Here is a 23,381-nt window from a genome sequence, read left to right on the forward strand (position 1 = left end):
CGGCAAGAAAAGGCAACAAAGATGCTCAAGAAGACAGCGGGCGGGCGGGAGACCACTGAAGAGGCGGGTGGCATGCAGAGAAGGGCGGTGCGTCAGCGCGCACGCCAACCTCCCACCACACCCGAGCCTCCCGCCCCTGCAGCACAAGACGCCTGAATAGGGCCTGAGTGGCAACAGAGCAAAGAAGAGGTGTGTACGTGGCGCAGGTGAAGGCACCAACAGACATATTTCTGTCGGCCTGTGCACATGTTGACTGGTGCGCCAGTGAACATCAGTTGGTCGAGTGGAAAGAGAGGGGGTAGAGGAGTTGACTGGTGTACACCACTCGCCACACACACACACACGCAGCCCACCCCTCGCACCAGGCCCCTCTCTTCTGTCTACTCCTCCACGATGCCGAACTCGCGGAGGCGCTCGTCGACGATTTCCTCCCCGACGCACTCGATCGGCTGTCGGGGGGTGCGGATTTGGTACTCCGCCGCTGTGTCCTCCATCATTCCTGCCGCGGAAAAGGTCGGCATGTTCGCAAAGACGCGGCAGTTGCGGTCGACCCGCTTGAATTCCACCTTGATGCCGTTGCCGGCGTAGGTGTCGCAGAGCAGGCCCATCACGTACGGCTTCGTCACGCTGGGGTCGTGGATGCGGGGAATCACAAAGTACGGGCTGTGCTCTGGCACAAATGTGTACTTGAGCGCAACGTCGCGCGAGAAATTGAACTTGAGCTGGCGGTCCGGCTTCTCTACAAGCGTGTTGCTCGTCGCATCCAGCTTCTCCTTCTTTCCCCCGTGCCGGAATACGCTCAGAAGCAGCGCGTGGTACTCCAGCGACGGGTCGTCGCGCTCGTCCTCCTGGGAGAGCATGATGTAAGCCTCCGTCGGCGCGGACACGTTGATCTCTAACGAGACGGTCGGGAAGCCCTGCGCGAACTCGCCACGGACGCGGTAGTCGAACCACGGCGTGCGCAGATGGCAGCAGCCGCCACCGGAGAAGATCCTCAGCGCGTCGCTCCACTCCATCCAGAGAGTGCGGTCGGCATCGGCCGGGCTGCCGCCGTTCTTGTAGCACGCATTGCGCACGGACGGGTACTTCTTCCAGCGCTTGTCGTCCTTGCCCCAGGCGCCGGTCCACTCCGAGCCGGTGCCCCAGGGATTTCGAACGCGCAGCAGGCGGAGGTCGAGGTCTTCAAAGTACTCGACCTGCAGCACCGCATAGCCGTGGTGCAGCAGCAGGCCCATTTTCTCGTATGTTGCCTCCAGCTCTGGATTAGCGCTCACGACGTTGGCGTTGCCAAATGCCTCGCCGCCATCCGATGGCGTGCAAAGCACCTGTAGGTATCCCATCCTGTCGTAGGTGAGCATCTCACGGAATAGCATGTCGTCGCCGCCCTGAGCTTCCTCCCAGAAACCCTCGTAGCGGGTGACGGGGAAGCCGGTGAACTCTGACAGCGGCTCCAGCGGGTCACCGCTCGCGATGTTTGCGTAGGAGCCGTGCACCTTCGCATAGGTCTTCTCCAGCAGCGCCACCCACATGCGCCGAATGTCAACCGCACACCGCGCGAACTCCGGGCCGTCGCGTGTCGCAGGCAGAAAATCGTCGAGCAGCACCGGTAGCCACCAACCGTTGAAGTTCAGCGTCACCCAATAGGCACCGAGAGCCCGCTCGATCTTCCCGTTGGCGGCGCTCACCGGGTGTCGGAAAAGGTCGCGCACACGGTTGCCGTTGGCGTCCGTCAGGGCTGCCATGGCGGAGATGAGGTAGGTGTCGCCGATAGAGCCATGTGATGCCTGAGACGGCAGAATATCGCGGCGGAAGAGGCGCACCTCCTTTAGCTGCTCCTCTGGGATCCAAGTGGAGGGGCGGTGCCACGGGATGAAGCGCGGCAGGTACGTGTCCACGTCAGAGCGATAGAGCGAGTAGTCGCACGGACGGAAGTCGCAGTCGATGTACGGCCTCTCGTTCTCCTCGCAGTACGCGAGAACCTTCTCCTCTGTCAGGTCATCCTCACGCACCCCGATGGCTTGCGCGATGTCCGCCAGATCATCGGCGATGCGGTCATTGACTTCGCCGTAGAGGATGTCGCGCTTGTCGTCGTTCAGTGGGACCGCCTTCGCGCTGCACTTGAAGCCGTTGATCTTGCCCGACACGAGCTTTGCCGTCTCTCCGGGAAAGATAACAAGTGAGACGGAGAGCTCGTTTGTGTTCATGACGTAAAGCTCGACCTTGTCGCCCGGCTGCAGGTCCGACTTGGCACCAAAGGTGAAACGGACGTGCATCTCGTACTTGTCCGTGTCGTTGTAGTAATACCACGTGCCATCCGCTGTGACAATCTTGAAGAGAGAGCCGTTCTCGAAGACTGGCGTGACGTCGCCCTCGACGGAGGGGCCGCTAAGCTGGTAGGAATGGCCCGTGCGCTTCGTGCGGTCCCTTTCGGAGAGGTGCAGAATGGCCGCATCGATCGTCTTGTCTTCGAACTCGTCGCACTCGTCGTCGTTCACGTATGGTGGTGGCAGATCGCGACGCGGCGGCACGTGCTTCTTGGCCGAGTCGCCTTCGGCCTGCAGGCTGCGCATCTTCTGGATGTCTTTCATGTTGCGCGGCAGCAGATCCGGGAGCGGCGTCGGCACCCTCACTGGGTGCAGCGCATCCTCGTCCATCTTGCAAGGTCGTGAGGGCAGCGGCATCACGTAACCCGGCGGGAACTCAGGCGGATGCAGCGCAGCTATTGCGACTGGCATTTTGTTCTCTTGTTAAGTGATGAGAAGGGGAAGAGGGATGCAATAGCGGTGAGCTTTTGAGGTGCGTGAGGAGCTCCGTGGCGCAGCGATGGGGAGGGGGGGTGTTGTTGCAGCACAATGGGGAGAGTGTATAGCTGCCGTGGCCAAAGAATGAGGAGGGGAGGGCAGGACGCAGAGGCAGATGAATAGAGTCAGGAAGGGAGAGCCGAGGAATGCAAAACGCGGCGCGACACTGAGGTTGTGTGAGGGGGAGAGGTGAAGGCGGTGAAGCAATGACCAGCGCACGTGCACGCCGGACTGACGGGTGGATCCAAGGGAACCACGACGCTGGCAGCAAGACATCCTTTTTCACGCAACGAGAGACGGGAAGATGCGGGAAGAGAAGAGAAGGGGAGGGGGAGGGAGAGGGGGCGACATGCGGCCACACGCTGCTTTCGCAGGACTCCTCCTCATTTTATCTGCTGACGGCGCTCCCGAATTCGTGCGATGGGGGACGCCTCCCCACACCCCGCGCACGTGCGCCAGCAACCGCGAAAAGGCGATGGAGTGCATACTGTGCAGTCCGTGGCGGAGCGCGTGAATGAGTACGAGAGGGAAAGGGAGAGAAGGGCGGAAGGAAACGCCAGGAAGAATAGAGGGGGGAGGGAAGGGGCAAAGAATGCCGACGGAGTTGTCAGGCGCGATAAAGTACCTCAGCAACGACAGGCTAGCAGCCAACACTTCAAGATTCGTACACCCGGCACCATCATGCGCAGACAGAGACGGAAGGAGAAGCACCACCGCCGACATGCGGATGAGCAACTATCGTGCAACCTCCTTAAACAAAGCGGTGTAGGCTGTACGTGTGTCCAAGTCTCGCCAAGAGCATCACTGAGCGCACCAACGTACCACCGCCACCCCGGCTCACATACGTCGCCCAGTGGCTTCTCGTGGGAGAAGCCCCGGCATCCGCGCGCCGCCCCCCGTACACACATGCCAGGAAGAAAGTATGGAGAGCGAGCGGGGGGAGAGGGGGCGATAGCAGCCGTTCGGTTCACATGCCCTTCGTTTCGTTGCCAGATATGCGCGACCCCCCGCACGTCACAACGCCTGCCTCCGTGCACACCTGATACTCCGCCGTCACGTGAGAGGTGCCCTCCAGCGGGAAAGCCGAGGTAGGGTCTGTAAAGACACCGCAGCTGCGCCGCAGCGAGACAAAGTGGGCAGACAAGTCCTCGCCATCACCTATACGGGTGTCACTGACGATGGACAAGACGAAGCGCACCTCTGGCACAGTGGCTGCAGATGCGATGTTGAAGGAGGACGAAGTCCCCGCCCCAACTGCGACGACGTGAGCTGAGGTGGGATCAAGTAGCGGCACAACCAATACAGCGGCGCCGTTGGTGCTCATATTGGGCTCCACAGTCAGCTTGATGGACACATCACGCGCCACGACATAGGTTCGGCAGTCTGTCGCGCACTCGACATCCTCGCAGGACTCGCTGATTACCTTCGCCGACTGGTTCGCCTGCCGGTGCACGACTGAGAGCGCCGTGCCGTGGAGCGGGATGGGGCGAGCAGCGACGACGTTGCCGAAGTTGTCCAGCGTCTCGCTGGCCGTCTCCAGTGAAAGCGTCACGAACAGCTCCGCCTTTCGCTGCGCCTTGAGCTCGAGAACCAGCCGTGGGCGTCCCTCCACAAAGGCGCTCCTGACACGGTAGCGGTGTCGATCCCACATCGTGTAGCAGACGCCGCCGCCCGCAAAGGCGGCCAGCACCTCCCCCCACTCCACCCACATCGTGCCCTTGCGCTCGTTGAGAGCAACCGCTTCCGATAAGAAGTCGGTACAGGCCCCAGAGCCGCCAGCATGCGACGCCAAGGCTCGCGAAGACCCCTGACCGTTGAGGCTTGTCGCGAGGGAGCCGATGGCGCTGAGGCTGGCGTCGGGCCGGTCGTACCACGTCGTGTACTTCCACCTTTTTTCGTAGTGGACCCCGTCCTTTGTCTCCCACGTCCACGGGTTCTTCAGCTGAACCATTCGCAGCTCCAGCTCCTCGTAGAAGGCGACGTCGCGGAGGAAGTAGATGTGGCCGGGGAGGAACTGCGGCACCTCACCTTTCACCGGCAGGATTCGAGAAGACCGCCGGCGGGACAGATCGACGGTCGCGCTCGACTGCTCGTCGAGAGGGGGGGGAGAGAACAGAAGCACCGTGCAGCCGGCCCGCACGCTGCGCTCGAGGTAGCGGAAGAGCGACCAGGACGCGCTGCCACTCGGCTTCTGCGCGGCTTCCGCCCAAATGGAGTCAAGGAAGCGCGCAGGGTATCCGGTAAAGTCGCCGAGGGCCTCCATCGCGTCCACGAGGCACGTCGACGCGTACGAGCCCAACGATTTGGCGTATGCCTTCTCCAGCAGCGGCACCCACAGCCGGCGCGGGTCCTCAGCACAGCTCGCAAAAAGCGGCCCCCTCAGCGACGCGGGTACGTAGTCGTCGACAAAGTAAGTGTGCCACCATCCATTATGTAGCAGCGTCACCCGGTAGCAACCCTGCGCCCTCTCCATCTTGCCCACGTGCGCGCTCACCGGGTGGCGGAACATCCACCGCACGTGCGCGGGGAACTGCGCCACTGCCGCTATAGCAGCCACGACCGTGTGGTTGCTCAGCTCGCCCTGCTTCACGAGGAAGCATGAGATCTCACCGCGGAAGAGACGCGTCTGAGAGACCTCGGAGAGGTAGATGTACTCCTCCGGCCTCCTCCAAGTGACGGCGAGAACGACGACCGCGTCGAACTCGGGCCGGTACAGACTTTCCGCGCTGGGACGGAAGTTCAGGTCAGTGAAGCGAAGGTGGTTCTTGAGGCAGCATTTCAAATAGGCCTGCTGGTCCGAGGCGCGGCTCCACTTGCCGAGCGCCTTGCGTACGGCATTGATGTCGGCGTTGATCTTGCGCAGCGACTGCGTCACCGACGGGGAGACGTAGTCGCGGGGCACCGGTACTCTCTTCGCCAGGAAGTGCGGCATGTGCGCAACCCCACTCATGAAGAAGTTCGTTTCCTCTGGCAAGACAGCTATCGTCACCTCCGTCTCGCCGGTGCCAGCGATGGGAGACAGCATGGCGCGCTCGTTGATCTTCTCGTTGCCGCGTAGACGGCACTGCACGCGCACAACCATTACCTCATGCAGGGTGTCGTTGTAGAAGTGGTACTCACCGGTTGGGGTCTTGATCTTGTAGAGCATCCCCTCCGCGAAGACGCGCGTCACGAGGCCGGAAACGCTGGGCTGGCCAAAGCAGAAGCGGCTGGACGGCGTGTAGGGAGTGGGGAGGTAGTTGAAGTCGTCGAACTCGTCCGTGGCGAGATCGTCGTCCGCTCCTTTGTCGCCGACGCCGGCCTCTTCGATTTTCTGCAAGAGACGCTGAGCCTCCGTCAGGCTTCCCTGTGCGCCCGGCGCCGCCATCTTCTGGACTGGTGAGTCTACCAGCATCGGCACCGACTCGCCACGGGGATGGTGAGGGAGCGCCGCGCTGCGCTGCGTGCACTCAACCAGCTCGCCGCCGCTGGCGGACAAGCAAGCCAGCAGCATTTCTTCCTTGCGCTCCAGCAGCTCGCGGCACGCCGCTGTAGCGAGCCGGTAGCGAGGCACTGCCTTTTGGTGCTCCTCAAGGTAGTCGTAGATGACATGCAGTACCTCCGGGTCGGAGACGGCGCGCACGAAGGTCACCAACTTTTCGGCGGCGATGCGATTGGACGATGAGATATGCATGCTGTCGGCAAGGCCGTACTGACGCGTGCCAGGGCGCTCCGCTGGCACAGCCGAGTCCGTCGTGATGCTCGAGGCGGACTCTGTGACGGCCGCTCTTGTCGACACCGGCTCCAAGGGCGGCACCGGGTTGTGCTGTCCCGTGCGCGTAGGCGCCTCATGCACATCAACTTCTCCCGCCGTTACGTGAGGAGCATCGGTTGCCGTGTCGTTTGCTGGTGGTGCGACCACCAAACCGGGCCCACGTCGTCGGAGGCATGGCCGCTGTTGTATGCGCGTGCTTGGTGACGGCTGCGGCAGCTGAAGCGAAGACGGCTTCGCGACTCCGATCAGCGGCATGACAGTGGCGTTCGAGGCTAGCGCCTTTGATCGAAGCTCAGGGTGACTCGCGTGCCGTCCCTTGACATCTTCAACGCCCTGCGCAGAAGCTGCCACCGCCTCGACAGAGTTGGCTGGCCGCTTACCGCTCGGCGCCTGCCGGAGCCTACGGAGCTGCCGCTTCACCGCCGGCGAAGGCTCCTCCGTGGTGGCTGGTGGTGGCTCTGCGAGGCCGCACGCGGCGGGAGATGCCGGCGTGGCATCGACGGCTGCTGCCGAATTCGCTTTCTTTGTGGCCGGCGGCATCACTTCTGGCGGAATGAGCGGCAGCATGCCGGTCTTCGGCGTGACGCTTGAAGACTGACGCAGTCGTGTCTCAGACTGCAGCTGCTCTGCGGCGGCCGTCACTAACTCGGTCTGCGCCGCACCTTCCTGGGCCTTCTTGCCTTCTAAAGGAACAATGCGTTGCCGCGGTAGCATGTTGATACGCGAGGCAAGCCGCAGCGGTGACTCTGCCGTTGCACCCTCTGGCTCAAGGGAGGTGCGATTACTCGTTGCCCCAAGTACTGCCGCGACAGGGGCAGAGCCTGTGAGAACGATGGCAGCCGCGCTCGCCGCCTTGTTCCCCTCTGCGAGCCTCGTCGGGGGTCTCTGAGTGTCTTCCCTCGCGGTCTTCTCAGTCAGGGCGTCACAGCTGTTGCCCCTTGTCACGGCAGTCTCCAGCCCCGTCACCAGCCTCGACGGCGGCGCGAAATCCTCTTCCGGCGGCGTGAGCACGCCAGCAGTCCCCGAAGAGCTCGACGGCGACACCTCGCCGGCATCATCATGCCCGATCGGGCTAGCCGGTCGCCGCTTCGACACCTCGCGCAGCACTAGTGCATCTGTGCTGCACTCATCCTCCAGCCATTTGGCTGCCTCAATCTGCAGGGAACGAGTGCGGTGTGGCGGCAGCTTCTGCCTCTTCTTTCCGCTACGATCCATAGTCACGACAGCGGCAGCCCCTGTTGCTCCTCGCACGCCACTCGCTCTCGGGTGCAACGCTAAGGCATCGCTGCGTTTCGGTGTAAAGTGCGTCGGTGCGGCAGGAAGACCAGCCAAGGCGGCACCGCTCACCTCAGCAATGCTTGTGGACTGATCGTTGCCATATAGCCAGTGCCCTCGTGTAATGCCGGGGCGAGGACTCAGCACCGCAGGTTTGAGAGACGTCGTGACGGCATCCTGGCGATCGATCGCGGCCGTCGCAGCGGGACTCGGGCGGTACGCTGGTGAGCCGCCGCGGGACGTGGAGTCAAGAAAGTTCGAATCCGTCCCGTATGGAGTGTGCGACACCTCTGAGAAGGGAAGCGAGTCGAAGCTGTCGATATGCATGACAGCCCAATCTGTACCCTTGAAGTCTCTCGCCGGGTCGCTACACCACACGTCCGAGTCATCCGATGAGGTGGACACCACCGCCAACGGGATCTTTGGCATGGTGATGTTACGTGTGTGGGCGTCCTGGGCCGAGGACGGTAGGGTACAAGGGGTAGAGCCGGCCACCCTGCACGTGCCATAGACGGAGGCGAGGAAAGAGACGACGAAGGCAAAGCAGCGAAGAGGGGAGCGATGGCGATGATGGGCAGTCGACTACACCTCACCTTCCCCTTCCTGTTCGCGGCACTGCAGAGAAGCCGGAGTGGAGGGGGTGGCACAGGCAAACACGCACACTCCAGGGACGTATGTGCGAGGGCAGCCGTGCACCAGATGATGGAGATGAATGCACGCACACGCGCACGCGCACAGACTCGTGAGAGCGAAGAGACGGACACAGACAACCGCCACTTTACAGATATACATATACTAAAATCGGAGATCCCTCTGCCCTAAGAGGTGTGCCCCTATGCGGTGTGTATATGTGCTTGTGTGTGTGTGTGTGTGTGGAGGGGGAGGGAGGAGAGAGGAGCCTAATGACAGAGGTGAGACGACTCAGCGCCTTTCTGTGGAGAAAAGATGAGAACGCGTCAGTTTTTTTGCGTCTTCACCTCGTCGCCGTTCACGCAAGCGGGAGCGCGAGAGGGCAATGGACACGTGCACGCAACAGCCGCTCCACTGCTTCCCTTTCTGGCAGAGCGGCGGAGTGGCGGAGGAAATACGAGCGATAAGAAGAAAGGAGTACGCTGTACTCAGCTGTAAAGCATTCGTGCACGGCGTTGAAGGAGATGAGAGAGACTGAATCAGACGCAGTGAGCTCGCCGCACCGTTCCGGGCACACACGCGTGGATGAAGCCATTAGCCATATGGCAGCGGAGCCCGAAGCGAGAGCGTTCCTGGCAGCTGGAAGGCTCGTGCGCGCGGTAAGCGTGCATACGTTCTCTGTGACCTGTCTGGCTTCTGTGAGAGGCCACTTGGGAAGTGACAGGGGTAAAGGGGGAGCACTCTCGGCGCATCATCGAAGAAGATGTGACAGCTCCACTTGCGCAGGGGGGAGAAGGAGGGGCGCTCATCTCTCCGAGCGCATTAGATGGAGAGAGAGAGAGCCACACCTCTACAAAGCGCGGCGGAGTTGTGGTGCCACTTGGCGTGATGTGTCTGTCTGAGACTCACGGGCACCGCCCTGTGTGCACATGTGTGCGAAGTGAGGGGGTGGGGGTGGACGGAAGAGCGAACAGAAGGCGCGGGTGTGACGTGAGCGACTCATACACCATAAAGCGTGAGAACAGGGAAAGTCGATGAGACGCGTCGAATCGACGTGCAGAACCCTCCATATACGAAGGTGCAGAAAGCAACGCAAAGCACGCTGAGAGGGCACAGAGGAGGGAGCGAGGGAGCGCGTGCGCGCGAAAGGCACGTGAGGAGAGGGAGAGGAGGGGGAGATGGGGCCTCCCCGCCCTCTAGTCTCGTCGCGAAATGGCGAAGCGCGCACAGGCACCAAAGGACGAGCGTGGGCACTAAACAGTAATACGCGACACCGATTGCTCCTTTACGCAGAGAGGAGACGCTCCATCACACACGCATGCACCCCACCACCTCGACTGTGCGAAGGAGCCACAGCTATGCTGGCGGCCAGGTGTGCGCCACAGGTGTGCCGCCGTTGGTGTCTTTTGGTGTTGCTGCTACGGTACATCGTTGCCGCTGAGCCTGAGAGTAGCCGCGACCCCCGCGCCGTCGTGTATGCGTAGCTGCCCTGGTGAGTAGCTTTGATAGTGCGTGGATGCCGCACATACCACCAGCGAGGACTCGCGGAGGATCGGTTCAGCTAAATTAGGGAAGAGAGCGGCCCCTCGTCTTGCAGTCATGAAGTGCACCGTCGCCGTGCATTTCTCGGGAGTTGCATGCGGCGAGGCGCATCGCCGCGGCTCTGCTGGGGCAAGTTGAGTGGTTATCGTGAAGGCCACATCGGACGAGGTGGCGTGCACAAACGGCGCAACATAATAGGGACTCTTGCACGGATCCAGCAGGTACCCGGCACTCACCTCGCGCTCGTACAAAAAATGCGGCTCTGGAACGAGGTGAAATGCGTCAGGGGAACCACCGCTGCTACCGAGGAAGTTGGTGCTGTCACCGCTGCCTTTGGCGTAGAGGAGACAGCTGAGCCCTGCTAATGCTTGGCTCAAATCGATTGAGCTCCGTCTGCGCTGCGGCTTCGGCATCACTGCATCCGTGACATCCATCTCCCGCTGCGTCACGCTCGCCAACAAGCGCGTCGGCGCGGTCACTGTCACCCGCAGCACCACAGATGGCTGACGCTGCCGAAACCGGCCCTGCACCCTCACCTCACCCCAGCCAATCGTCAGTGGTGCCACACAGCCGCCTTGAAAGTACTCCGGCAGGTCCTCCAGCGCCATCCACAGCGCCTCCCCCGCCGCCTCCTCCATGGCAAACACGAGATCGCTTACCTCGTCCACCCACGACTTTCCTGCGCGGCGCCATTGGTCGAGCCATGCCTCTGTGGGCCTCTTCTTTCCGTCCGTCTGGCGCAGACGCACGATGCAGTGGCCGTCGCCGAGTGTCTCAAGCCCATGTACCACCGTGGCGACGTTGGGGTCGAGTCCGAGCTCTCCGTAAAGCACCTCCAGCCGATGGGCCTTTTCCTCTGTGCGAGCAGTGCTGAGCGAGTAGGGCCGCAGCCAACACACAACGCTCGGCATCCCCGTCGCGCGGTGCCGCAGCAGGCTCTTCATGAGCGCAAAGAAACGCTTAGCCTTCGCGGTAGAGCCGCGCATGTCCTCGCGCGCCGGCCAGATCTCTCGCAGCATCGTGCACGGCCCGCCGGTCAGTGCGCCGACAAAGTACTCGAGAGGGGCATCCAGCATTGCGGCATAGGAGCCGACCGACTTCGCGCACGCCTTCTCGAGCAGCGGCATCCACAGCACACGCAGGTCGTCAGCCGTATGGCTGAACTCAGGGCACCGTGCAGACGCAGGAATGAACTCGTCCACGACCCAAGGTTTCCACCAGCCCCCTGTGCACAGCCCAACGTGATATGCCCCAACCGACCGCTCGCGCTTGCCCTGCCGTGCACCATGCGGGTGGATAAAGAGCCGGCGCAGCGCCTGTGGCCAGCGGCACGCAAGCCCCACTGCAACAGAGAGGAGGTGATGGTTAGGAAACAGGCGGCCGGTGCGCAGACCGTTCGGGTCAAGGGCAGGGCCGCGAAAGAGACGCACCTCTCGATGGACGCTGCTCTCTACGGGAAGATAGCTGAGAGGCAACCGCCAGTGCAGAGGAGGCACGTAGAAGCTGTCTTGGTTGTCGCGGTAAAGGCTGGCGTGACTGGGGAAGAAATGCGGGTCGACGAATCGGATCTGCTTCGCCACGCAGTGGGCGATGAGGTGCGCCGTCGGCATAGTGCGACTATCTGGCGCAGCGGCGTCTGAGTACGAGGTGGCGAGAATGTTCCAGTGATGCTGCGGCTCCGCGCACAGTACCTCGTCCTCTTGCGTCGTCGCTACACGCCGCGGCAGCAGTGTCGTACTGCAGAGGTTCTCGAAGCCCACCACGCGGCCACGGAGCAGCACCTTGGTCTCTTCCGGCCCCAGCTCCATTGACAGCTCCTGGTCCGGCCCTTTCTCCGCTACCGTTACACAGTGCCCTGGCGTCACTGTCGAGCCAGCTGCAATCCGATATCGCACGTGCACCGTGTAGTATCGAGTGTCGCTGTAAAAGGCCCAGTCGCCCTTCTCCGTGACAATATGGTAAAGAATGCCATCGATCACCGAGGCGGCGGCACCCTTGACAGAGGGGCCGCCGTATCGAAAACAAGAGGACCCCTGCCCCCATGCTGCGGGAACCGGAAAAGAGTCCGGCTGGATAGTGGTCTCGTCGAACTCGTCCGACGTCGATGAGTTGCTCCGCGGTGACAAAGCCGCTGTCCCGCAAGAGGTGCGGCACGACACCACTGACCGAGGAGGCGTGGATGAGGGGGCCGACAAGTGGGACTGTGGTGGCGCTGCTGCCCCCTCCAAGAGCGGTAGGGGTGCCGCTGGTCGGGCTATCTGGCGCAGTGCCGTGATTCTTGCGTGGAGTCGTTCAATCCGCTGCTTCAGCTCTACGCGGCGTGCTGCGTTCTCACGGCTACGTTCGAGACGCTCATCAAGTTTCTTCCGTTTGATAGAGCTGGCTCCCACAGCAGCCCTCAGAGCCGCGACAGACTCGGCGTCCAGCTGAAACGTCTCATGGAGCATCGCTGTAGCCTGAGACGGTGATGTGATGCAGTGAAAACGAAATGAGGGGGAGGCCTACTGCCCATTACGATGAGCGTCTACGCTAAAGGGGAGGGGGCGGAGGTACTGGGCCGCGCTGCTGAGCACAGCCGTTTACTTCGCGAAGGCGGTGAATGCAACTTCTCAAGAGAAAACGTTTTCTGCTCTGTGCGCATTCACATCATCTTCCATCTTTCACCAGCGGGAGGGGAAGGGAGGAGAGGGGTGAGAGGCAGTTGCACGCCGAGGCTGTAGCGGCAGAAGTAGAGCGCGTCTCGTACACAAAAGCCCTCATGCGTGTGTATATGCATCGAGTCTGTGCGCCGACGAGAGTGCGAAGAAGCCCACCCTTCCAGCGTTCCGCCTCGCCGGCCGGCGGGATGAAAGATGTCGCATAGTGGGAAGGAGGGGGCTTACGCGTGAAGTGCAGACATTGCACTAACGAGAGAGCGAGAACCGCAATAGCACGGGCAGGGACCTTTTCTCAACGTCTCTGGCGAAGGGTGAAGCGAGGGCGTGCAGGTATCGCCCGCGGCGAACCGTGGGGGCACCCGCCCCGCCGACGCCCGCCATTTCTTCCTCTCATCACAGCGCTCACGTCGCCGAAAGAATAGGGGGCAACAGCAAAGGGGGGAGGGGGAGGGGGGTAGAAAAAAGTGAAGCGCATGGCAAGCCAACCTAAAGGAGTGCGCACATGAATACATATATAGATGTACATATAGATTCTACAAAGAAGCCGATGCACTCCTCTGGCACCTCTTCGGCGTGCGCACTGCTGCATGCCTGACGTGAGACTCGGGATCAACGTGAGAGAGAGAGACACACACAGAGGTCCTCGAAGCACTGCTGAAGCAGAGGCGCACCGTCGGCAGTCTCTCGTCCAAAGGGAGAGGGGTGGGTGCAGGCATCGGTCATGATCACACACTCGTCTGATCAGTCTTCATGAAATGCTCGCCAGCGAAAGCGACGATCTGGCTAGCCTTAGCGTGCCCTCACACACTCATGACGGCAACCCTTCTGTTTGGTGGATGCCACCGTCATCGACCCGTCCCAGAGGCTCCCCACGTCCATCCGCGCACCGACCGAAGACCAGAACACCAACGCAACTGAGCTCCAAGCATGCGCACGCGCCCTCTGCGAAAGTGCAACACGCAAGCCGAGGAGAGATCGCAGAAAGGAACCGGCGTGCCCTCAGCAGCCCCGCAAGGCACTGGCAGCGTCCACGACAATGGTCGCATGGGTAGAGAAGAAAGTAGGTGAGCGGGCAGCACCGTCAAGTGCACCAACAAGCACGAGGGCGCGCACCTACGCACAGATGTGTCCGACGCCGTTACACTCCTCCCAGCGGTGCCTACAGAGGACCAGCTCGGGAGACAGCACGCACACACACAAAACGAACTGTGCCACCCTCCCAGCAGTTCACCATAGAGCCGTGAGCACACCCGCAAACGTGCAGACACACAGGCACACATATCACAGCTCTTCGGCCTCTCGGTCTCGACAACCTCAGCGGCCAGCCCTCCTGCACTCGAAGCAGGCCATCTGTCTCCTGCGCGCTCCTCTCGCCTGTCCTCCTACCCTCTTCGCCTGCGTGCCGCGCGATCCTCGTCACGCGGGCATGGGCAGAGTGCACGCCTTCACTCAGGCGCACAGCGGCCACAGGGTCCCGCTCCACAGCCAAGAGGGCAGTGCTTGTCGCGCGGGTAGGAGGGGGCAGGCTGTGCGCATGCCACACGACACCATGGAGAGCCTTAGCCAGCATCACGCCAGTAACTCCCCATACCCTGTGCCGGGCCTCCGCGCCCCCCCCACTAACCTCCGGCTGGCGGACTCAGTCGTGCCGTCCGCGGCGCTCTCACCACGCACTCGGCATCTGCGCCGCAACAGACGATCCGCTCCGATGCGAGAGAGGGCCGCATTTTTCGCACACGCGCGCCTTGGCGAACGCAGGTAATGGGCCACGTCGCGCCTCCCCGCCGCCCAGCGCTCGTGCCATCCCCACCTCGAAATGCTTTCTCGGGGTCGGATGCGCCGTGCCGGCTGTGCTTGCCAGCCCGGGCGCGCTCAGTACTCGCGCTCGCGTTTCCTCGGTCCTGCTTCACACGCCAGCGAGGTCGTCTGGGGAGGAGAGAGGGGAAGGGGCGTCTCTGCGCGGCTCGCCCGCATCCGCCGCGACAGGTGAGACGGTGCTGTGTGGCCGTAGCGGCAGGGGCCCTCCCGCCAGCTCATGAGCCCGTACGCCAGCACGGGCAGGCGCACAGGAGAGTCGCAGACTGCCATAGTAGTCGACTCGTTGAAGCGAATCGCAGCGACTTCGTCCATACGCAACCGCGGCCTCGCCTCTCCCCTGCCCAGCACATGCGCACGGCTTTTAAACGGCATCGAGGGTCCGAAGCTGTGCTGGACGGCAGGCTTCGGGCTCGTGATTTTCTTCCGAGAGCGGGTACTGGGCCTCTGCTCGGATCACGCCCTAAAGTGCGCTGGCAGCACATCCACGAAGGGAGGGGGGTGCGCAGAGCGGCAGCAGAGGAGAGAGAAGGCGAAGCCGCAAATACAAAAAGAAAACTCCAACTCCCACGGAAGCGGTAGGGGGAGGGGGGTGGAGGCAAGCGACTCCACAAAACCCTGCGCGTGTGGTTCCGTGTCAGCTCACAGGCGCGTGTGGGCGTATCGCGAGGTCGATTTGCACATCGGTGCACATCCACAAGCAGTACATCGAAAGATCCGGCAGCCGCTCACGCCTCTTTCTTGAACGCGCCTCACCCGATACTGGTGCCGCAACCCACGCGCACACGCCCGTGAGGGCCTCGGATCTGAAACGATGCGGCCGCCACGTTCGAGAGCTGCTCCGTCGAGAAGTCGCGCCCGTTTCGAAACACCGGAGAATGAGGCGGAAGCTGCACCGGCCGCACCCGCAGCCTGCCCGTCTCTGTCGCCGCTGTCGAGGAGACAAGGCCAACCGTGAAGGGCTTGCTATTCATGCTGCCCAGCGCGCGGGGAACCACGTAGTAAGGATGCGCCGAAGGTGGTAAAGTCACGCGGAGCGCCGTGTCCCGGCCTAAGATATAGTTCAGTTGGTCTGTAGGGGTGTCCGGGTCGGTGGAGCACACGTGCCGAATGCGCTGATCAAATGGGGAGTCGTCGTCGATATTTTCGCCGTGTTCATTGTTGTGAAGATGGCTGCTGACACAGAGCATCAGTGGGTACAGCGCTCGGTTCGGCTGACCTGGGGGCAGACCGCGATCGTCGTCCTGGGACAGAATACCGTACGCCTCGACGGGCTTGGCTCCGTCTTCGCAGTCGCTGACGCGCACTTCCAACACAACAGAGGGGATCCCGTCATGGAAGAATCCCCGCATCCGGCAGTCGTGCGCCCAGTCCCAACGACTGCAACAGACACCTCCCCCGTCAAACATCGCTAGCGCCTCAGACCAGTCCAGCCACAAGCTCGCTAGCTCCGGCCCGCCAGCACCATCCATCCCGCACAAGCGGGCAAGATCCGGTTCCTGCTTCCACCGCGTGCTCTCGGCACACCACAGCCCGCTGCTGTCCGGCCTCAAGGTGGGGCAGCGAATCTGGAGAACCCGGTAGCTTCCGTGCCGAACAAGCCGCAGCACCATGTATGACATGCCGAACATCATGCCCATCTGCGCAGCCTGGGCTTCGGCAGGCCCGTCGTCCGGCAGGCTCAAGCAGACAATGTAGCCGCGTTGATGCACCTCCTCCTCCATGAATGTGAAGAGATGCTCCGACGGTGTGTTGCATGGCGAAGCCTCGTTTGCACGGGCGCCGGCGCCGCTCTGCCTCACCTCCGCCCACTCCTCATCAAACCGAAACGTCGGATAGCCGGTGAGCTCCTGCAGCGCCTCGAGCGGGTCACCACATTGAATGGCAGCGTAGGAGCCGTGCAGCTTCGCGTATGCCTTCTCCAGCAGGGGATACCAGAGCTTGCGCAGATCGTGCGAGCAGCGGCCGAGGTCTGGGCCCTTGAGCGACGCTGGCAGGTAGCTATCGAGAATGGTAGGCGTCCACCAGCCTCCGTGGCACAGCGTAACGTGGTAAGCGCCGACACCTCGCTCACGGCTGCCCGCGTCTGCAGAAATGGGGTGCCGAAACAGTCGAGCCACCTGCGCGGGGTACTCAGCGAGAGCGGAGGCGGCGCTGCACAGGTAAGCGTCACCGCCGTCCCCTCTGCACGGGTCGGTCGGCAGTACCGCGCGAGCGAACAGGCACACCTCAGAGCGCTGTGTAGAGGGCAGGTAATCACAGGGCCGCCGCCAGGGCATATCCCAGAGAAACACGTCGTCCAAGCCGTTGCGGTGGAGCGATGCGCGGCATGGCGGGAAGTCCGGGTCCACAAAATGCAGACCATCCGGAGACTGGGCAGCCATCTCCACGTCGCTGATTTCGCCTGCACAACACTCCAGCACATCTTCCGCAGTGAGCAGCGATACAGACGATTTTCCTGTCCGGTGGGCAAAGCGGTTCAGCAGGGCGCGCGCACGCGCGGTGGAGGCGGTGGCATGCGGATTCGTATAGTGAAAGTCTACCGGCACGGCGGTAGAGAGGCTCTTGAAGCCGTTCACCTCGCCGATGAGGAGCACCTCCGTCTCTTGTGGCCAGACCGTCACCTCTGCCTCATACTCGCCCGACGCTCGCTGCCGCAGCGACGCTTTCGGGCCGGCCGTAACAGCGGAGGAGGCGCCGACAATGTACTTCACCCGCATCTTGTACTGCTGCGAGTCGTTGTAGAACAGCCACGACCCGTCGGGAGCGGTGCAGCGATAGAGAATGCCGTTCTGAAAGACGGGGGTGTAGCAGCCAACAACGGCGGGCTGCCCGTATCGGTACGGCTGCAGCTGGTGCGCGGCATCAAGGGGATCCATGTAGGGACACGCGTTCAGCGGGTCGACGTGGGCCTCTCCAAACTCGTCGTCACGAGCTTGTGAGGAGACGCGGCCGGCAACGGCGGTGCCAGTCCCTGTCTTCGAAATGTCGCCCGAGCGCGGCATCGACAGCGTGTGGGCTGTCGACGCCTCCGACGCGTTTTGGGTCATGCGAGCCACGATGGCGGCGCCGCAGAGGTGCTGCTGTTCCGCCTCCAGGCGTGCGCACTCCGCCTCCAGCGCTTGCAGCTCCTTCTCCTGCTGCTTGCAGTACAGCATGTAGTGGCGAATAAGGTCGTACGCATCTGCGTCGCGCACGTCGCTGGTGAGAACCGCAAAGTCACCGCTATCATCACTTGTGATCTCTTCGCGCGACACCCCAACTGGCGGTGCGAGGATGGTGCTGACACGATGGCTTGCACGGTGCAGAACGCTTCCTTCGGTGCCCTCTGCGGTGGTGTGCGGATCCCTGTCACAGTGTAAAACTCCGAAGGCGGACAAGAGGCCGCTCCCCAGCATCGACGCGCAGGCCGCTTCAGAGATGTGGTGCGCCTCATCTTGCGAGGCGCTGCCTAGAGAGGTTGCAGTCAGCCTATCGCGCCCGGTGTCGAAACAACCAAACGAAGACTGCTGCATGTATTCCTCCAGCATGGCATCCGTGACGAAGTCTTCGTCACCGGTCGGACCGATGATGCTGCCGTCCATCGATGTCCATAGGAGGGTGAGTAGGCTCTGTGCTCACCAGCTGCAGCCCCGTGAACAGCAGAAAGGAATAGTGGAAAAAGAAAAATGCGCACGAAAAAAAAAGGAGCTGGCAGCGTTTCCGCCAGAACGCCGCGAGGTGAGCGTGACCGCCACAAAGAAGAGCCTCTGTGGAGGCCCACACACTCATGCCGAGGCGGGCCGGAGTACGTCAACGAGACTGCCTCCCTGGCGTTGTGTCTGGGGAGGGGAAGGGGAGAAGCAGAGGTGTCTGCGTTCGCGTGTGCAGTGAATGTGCAAAAGGTTCGAAGAGTCAGACATCGGCGGGGCGCCGCATCAAAAGTAAAGAAGAAAAGAGAGACGTATGCGGGATGGGTGATGGCGCCGAGCGATCGAGAGAGAGAGAGACGGCAAGCGGGGGCGAGCAGTCGATGGGGCTGTCGTCCTCAGCAGACGGCCACGTAAAACGGAGTCGTGCTCGCATCGTTGAAGGGGGACGGAAAGGGACAGAGACTTTCAGGACGCTGGCGATACCGAGACAGACAGGCAGAGCACAAAATCGATAGGAGAGCGCTGCTGCAGTCACACCCGCTCCTTGAGCGCCCACACATCGCATGTTGTCGGAGAGGAGCTGTAGGAGGGGGGGTAAGGTAGGCGACCGACGCGCAGACGATGCTCTGGCCTTCACGCTCTCCACACCTCTTTCACGCTTGGGCTTTTATTTACAGGCGATGAAGGTATAAAGAAGAGAGACATCCATAGGAAAAACAAATGGGAGAGACGTACAGCGACACTGACAACAACGCGCGAGCGCATCCTTTCCTCCCATCTGCTGCGGTTTCGAAGGGGAAGGGCGGCGGGAAGAAAGGGGAAAGTGAAAGAGGAGAAGGGGTAGGGGTAAAAGAGAGAAAGAGAGAGCAGCAGCCCGCGCGCGTCTGGAGAGCCGGCAACCAGCCACGCCAACCGCACACACTTGCGCAAATACTTGGCAGCGCACTGCCTTCTCTCACCCGTCCCTCACGCTCGGCAACGCCTTCCATTACGCCACCGTACTACCCCTTACACCCTCACTCCGATCTCTATAGGCTTCCGTCTGTGCTCTCCCATAGGATGAGGGCATCTCGGAGGAGGGCGAGAGGGAGGGAAGGATAGACCGAAGGAGTCGATGCAGTAAACACCGCTGCAAAGGACAGTACACATGCGAAACGGAAAAAAAACATCACGAAGCGTGCGACCTTACGACAGAGGATCCCATGCGAGTACAGCATCGATGCACACGCAGTCAACGGCGACCACACGCCAAATAAAACCGTTCGTCGCCACCAACGACAGGTCCCTTGGCGAAACAAAAGCACTTCCCTTGGTCGGTACAGGAGAGAGGAGAGGAGAGAGAGGGAGAGAGGTGGTAAACAAGAGCCAAAGAGATGAGGGGCAAATCCACGTCAGAGGAACATGTAAGAAATGGGGGGAGGAGGGGAAGAGGAGAAGGGCGAAGGTACCACACCCCCTTCTTCCCCCCCTCAGCGACGTCCCTATGCCACCCCGCGGAAACGGGAAGAAAGGGGGTGGGCGCACAAGCGTGCTAGATTTCACACACGCACAAACAGGCCCGCAAAAAAGGTACAGACGGAGGGGCGTTACGGGTGGATCAGAGGGAAGAGAGCCAAAGACAGGTGAGGAGCTGTGCAACAGTCGTTGAGCTTTATGCCGAGTCGCCTCGGAAGGAGAAGGGGCTCTTCCATCATCGAAGAGAACAGCGAGGCTCCGGCACATCAGAGGCCGTCGCCGCCCTGCTCTCCCTCCCTGCCGCCTCGCCAGTGACAACAGAGATACAATGGAGCGCACGGAAGAAGATAAACGTACAGGTGCGATTAGACCCCGCCACACCATCACCATTGCAAACGCACGCACGCAGACCAGCGAAGGAGTCCATCAAAGAAGAAAAAACGCGTGCGCAGTGAATGGGCATCGCCTGTCTGCTACGCGCCCTGCACACGCACCGACCCCGGCTCTGGCAACGGATTTGGCAGAGGAGGGTGGGGGCGGAGGCTTGACCATCTGACGGCGTGTAGGTGTGTGCGTGTGTGGGGGGTGGGTGTGCACGCGCGCTGCGGTGAGCGGACGTTCTCTCCTGTTCCTCTCTCCTCATCGAAGCGCTCACAAATCTTTTTACACAAAAGGTGGGCAATGGCGAACAATTACACAGCCGAACGTGTGTGTGAGAGGGAAGAGGGGGGAGTGAGGCAAGCGAACCCACAGCGACGGCGACGTCAAACCGCTATTGCTGGTGCGCCGATCCTCCCTCACAAGAGAGCGATCGCGGAAGCGAGGCAGAGCGGAAGACAGTGGCGAGAGAGAGAGGGGCGTCGGAAGCAGTGAACACACCTGAGGGGATGCTCACTGTTTCCGCGAAGTAAGTAAGAGGGGGACGGGTGGGTCGCTCGAGGTGGTCGAGAGGCGGGCGGACTCAGTCGAGAGAGAGAGGGAAACCCGCGCCTTCTGAGCTGAAAGAAAAATCGTCATGACGCGGAACAAAAACCGGAGAAGAGAGGAGAGGTCTATCACACAGACGCAGATGACAGCGCCGCGCGCGCCTCTCCGAGTGTGTGTGTTCCACGTCTCTCATCAGCTGTCTTGTCCCCTCCTCTCGACGTCGTCTCCGTTGCGAAAAGATTCACCTGCGTCCGCTCCCCACCTCCCTGCCCGCCTTTTCGATCCTTCTGTTCTCCTGCTCCAAGAAGCCGCCTCCCTTCACGTCCAGACAGAGAATTGGCGGGTCATCGCGTCAGGGCTGACGCCTCCTATAGTGACGGGAAAAAAACGTTGGTGTTCGGTCACCGGCTTGGCTCCCCACTACGTAGGCGGTCGCACCTCAGGCGGCACGCGCTCAAATCACTGTGGTGGACACATTCGTTACAGGGGCCTTGCCAGGGAGGCGCGTCTGGTGCTCCGCCTGAACGGGCTGCGGCGCTCCTGAGCGGTACAGGCTGTAGTTGGTGAACACGTTCGAGTCGCTCTCAATGCACATCGCCTGCGCCCGAACCTTTCCCTCGAGTGGAGCGTACGATAGGATGCCGACCACGTACGGACGGTGGTATTGGCTCTTCACGCCTTTGCAGTGCATGCGCGGCACCACATGATATACCTCTCCAGCCTCCAGCGTGAACCACATGCCGACGTCGCGGCCGACGACGAAGTTGCACTCGTTGGAGGGCATCTCGGGGTTCCAGCTTGTGTTCTTCTGCACCCGCTGCATGTCGCCCTCCTTCTTGGAGACCGTGAGCATGATCGGAGCGAAGCGCGCCGCACCATCTGTTAGGTCAACGCCACGCTTGTCGGGCTGCGAGAGAGTGAGGAGCACCCGGGTGTTTTCGACAGCCATAATCTCAAGAATCACGGTTGGGATGGTGCCGTCGAAGAAGCCCTTCACGCGGTAGTCCTCGGCCGCGGAGGTGGGATAGAAGACACCACCGCCGTCAAAGTATTCACAGGCATCTTTCCAGCAGATCCAAAAGCTGCCGTCTTGCGGGTCTTCCTGGGCGTCGCAGACGGAGCAGACGTCCGGGTTCTCCCCCCACTCCGCTGAGCCGTAGCTCCACGCGCCATTCCACTGGCCTGACGAGCGCCACGGGTTGCGCAGCTTGAAGAGGAGGGTCTGCTGCTTCTGGAGGGTCACGACTCGCTCTACAAAGTACGTGTAGCCGGTTCGCAGGCCGCACTTCGTATAGCGGGCGCGGAAGCCCTCTGGATCACTTTCCTGATTGCAGCCCAGGTAGCTCTCCGAGGTGTGCCCAGGCGTGCTGAGTACCACAGAGGCACCAGAACGGGAGAGTCCCACCAGAGCATCTGCAAGCTCTTCTGCCTTTGTCACGTCTAGCGCCGCCACCTCCCACTCCTTGTCGAAGCGATACATCAGCGAGCCGGCGAAGTCAGCGAGCGCCTGCAGCGCGTCGCCGCCGGTGATCGCAGCATAGGAGCCGTGCACCTTCGCGTAAGCCTTCTGCAAGAGCGAGACCCACATCTCCGCCGGGTTATCGCACACGCGCGCGAACACGGGCGTGCGGCTGAACGTGGGCAAGTAGTCGTCGAGGAGCACAGTGATCCACCAGCCGTTCTTGTTCATCAAGAGGCGGTAGGCGCCCACCGCCTTCTCTGCCGGTGTGCCCTGCATGAGCAAATTGTGTATGGCCGTCTCATCCTCCGCCAGAATGGCCAGAGCGCACATGAGCCACGAGTCGCCAAGGCTACCGTGCTCGATCGAGTGGGGCACGACTGCCCCGATGACATCGTTCACCATCGCGCACATGTCCTCTGGTAGGTATTGTGTTGGGCGCATCATGGCCATCACCGGGAAGCTGCGGCTGTCCCTGCCGGCACGCGCGAGCGCCGCGGCGCACGGCGGGAACGTCAGGTCAACGTACGGCGTGTTCGTCTCTACGCAGCGGCGCAGAATCTCATCCTCATCGGTCAGGTTGCCAGCAAGACGGCGAACGGTCTCTGTCTCCATCTCGGCATTGCGGTTGGCAGCCGCGCATGCCTTAAGGCGGTACGAATCATCGAGGGGCTTGATTGTGATGCTGCACTGGTAGCCGCAGACCTTCCCGGAGACGCACTGCACCGTCTCCAGCGGGTACACAGCAGCGTATGCGCGCGTCCAGTTATTCTCCATCACCTCCATCATCGTCCGCTCACACGTGGCAATCTGCGAGCCTGGGCCAAAGAGCAGCTCCACTTGCGCCTCGTAATCAAGAGTGTCGTTGTAGATGTGCCAGCAGCCATCCTTGACGATGCAGTAAATGAGGCCATCTTCGAAGTAGCACTTCACATCGCCCCCTACGACAGTGCAGGCGCCATAGCGGTAGGGGCAGCCTTTGTTACGGGCGCAGATGGCCTGGATGCGCGCGGCACGCGGGTCCGCCAGCTCCTGGGCCGCCTTCGCGTCCGCCTCGGTTGACTGCCCCCCGGGCGTCTCCTCTTCCGCGGAGCTCTCTGTCGAGTCCCTTACCTCGTCTGTCTTCTGCTTCACATCTTCCTCTGCCGGTTGGACATCCAGCGGCGGCCTCCCCGCCCCCTTGGGCTCTTTGGTGTTCTTCGAGTTGCAGCAGCCCATTCTGCACCGAGACGACTGCAACGGCGGAGACAGTGATGGGGGAGGTGAAGTACGGATGTGTGTGACCACAACAACAACAGAAGAGTTCGATGAAGGCGTGCGGGCGTGCTGTTTACTGAAAGGGAGGAACAGAGAGAGGGGGGAAGGCCGGAGCAACCGACAGACGCAAGGAGCGAGTGGGTGAGAGGAAGATGGGAAGGGGGGGACGTATGAATC

The 23,381-nt window shown here is 61.7% G+C and overlaps 5 protein-coding genes across 5 annotated transcripts; all 5 read right to left on the reverse strand.

The window, feature by feature from the left end:
- Nucleotides 1-380: 380 nt before the first annotated feature.
- Nucleotides 381-2,735, reverse strand: LSCM1_01342 (uncharacterized protein; the record flags this gene model as incomplete). The annotated part of the gene is made up of 1 exon (XM_067318964.1): nt 381-2,735. One exon carries the CDS (start codon nt 2,733-2,735, stop codon nt 381-383), a length of 2,355 nt encoding a protein of 784 aa, XP_067176243.1.
- A 1,033-nt stretch (nt 2,736-3,768) lies between these two features.
- LSCM1_01343 (uncharacterized protein) lies at nt 3,769-8,259 on the reverse strand (the record flags this gene model as incomplete). The annotated part of the gene is made up of 1 exon (XM_067318965.1): nt 3,769-8,259. One exon carries the CDS (start codon nt 8,257-8,259, stop codon nt 3,769-3,771), a length of 4,491 nt encoding a protein of 1,496 aa, XP_067176244.1.
- Nucleotides 8,260-9,878: 1,619 nt separating this feature from the next.
- LSCM1_01344 (uncharacterized protein) lies at nt 9,879-12,449 on the reverse strand (the record flags this gene model as incomplete). The annotated part of the gene is made up of 1 exon (XM_067318966.1): nt 9,879-12,449. One exon carries the CDS (start codon nt 12,447-12,449, stop codon nt 9,879-9,881), a length of 2,571 nt encoding a protein of 856 aa, XP_067176245.1.
- A 2,777-nt stretch (nt 12,450-15,226) lies between these two features.
- Nucleotides 15,227-18,058, reverse strand: LSCM1_01345 (uncharacterized protein; the record flags this gene model as incomplete). The annotated part of the gene is made up of 1 exon (XM_067318967.1): nt 15,227-18,058. One exon carries the CDS (start codon nt 18,056-18,058, stop codon nt 15,227-15,229), a length of 2,832 nt encoding a protein of 943 aa, XP_067176246.1.
- A 2,884-nt stretch (nt 18,059-20,942) lies between these two features.
- On the reverse strand, nt 20,943-23,165 carry LSCM1_01346 (uncharacterized protein; the record flags this gene model as incomplete). The annotated part of the gene is made up of 1 exon (XM_067318968.1): nt 20,943-23,165. One exon carries the CDS (start codon nt 23,163-23,165, stop codon nt 20,943-20,945), a length of 2,223 nt encoding a protein of 740 aa, XP_067176247.1.
- Nucleotides 23,166-23,381: the final 216 nt, after the last annotated feature.

This window comes from Leishmania martiniquensis, chromosome 31 (assembly GCF_017916325.1).
Source record: "Leishmania martiniquensis isolate LSCM1 chromosome 31, whole genome shotgun sequence".
NCBI classification, from domain to species: domain Eukaryota; phylum Euglenozoa; class Kinetoplastea; order Trypanosomatida; family Trypanosomatidae; genus Leishmania; species Leishmania martiniquensis.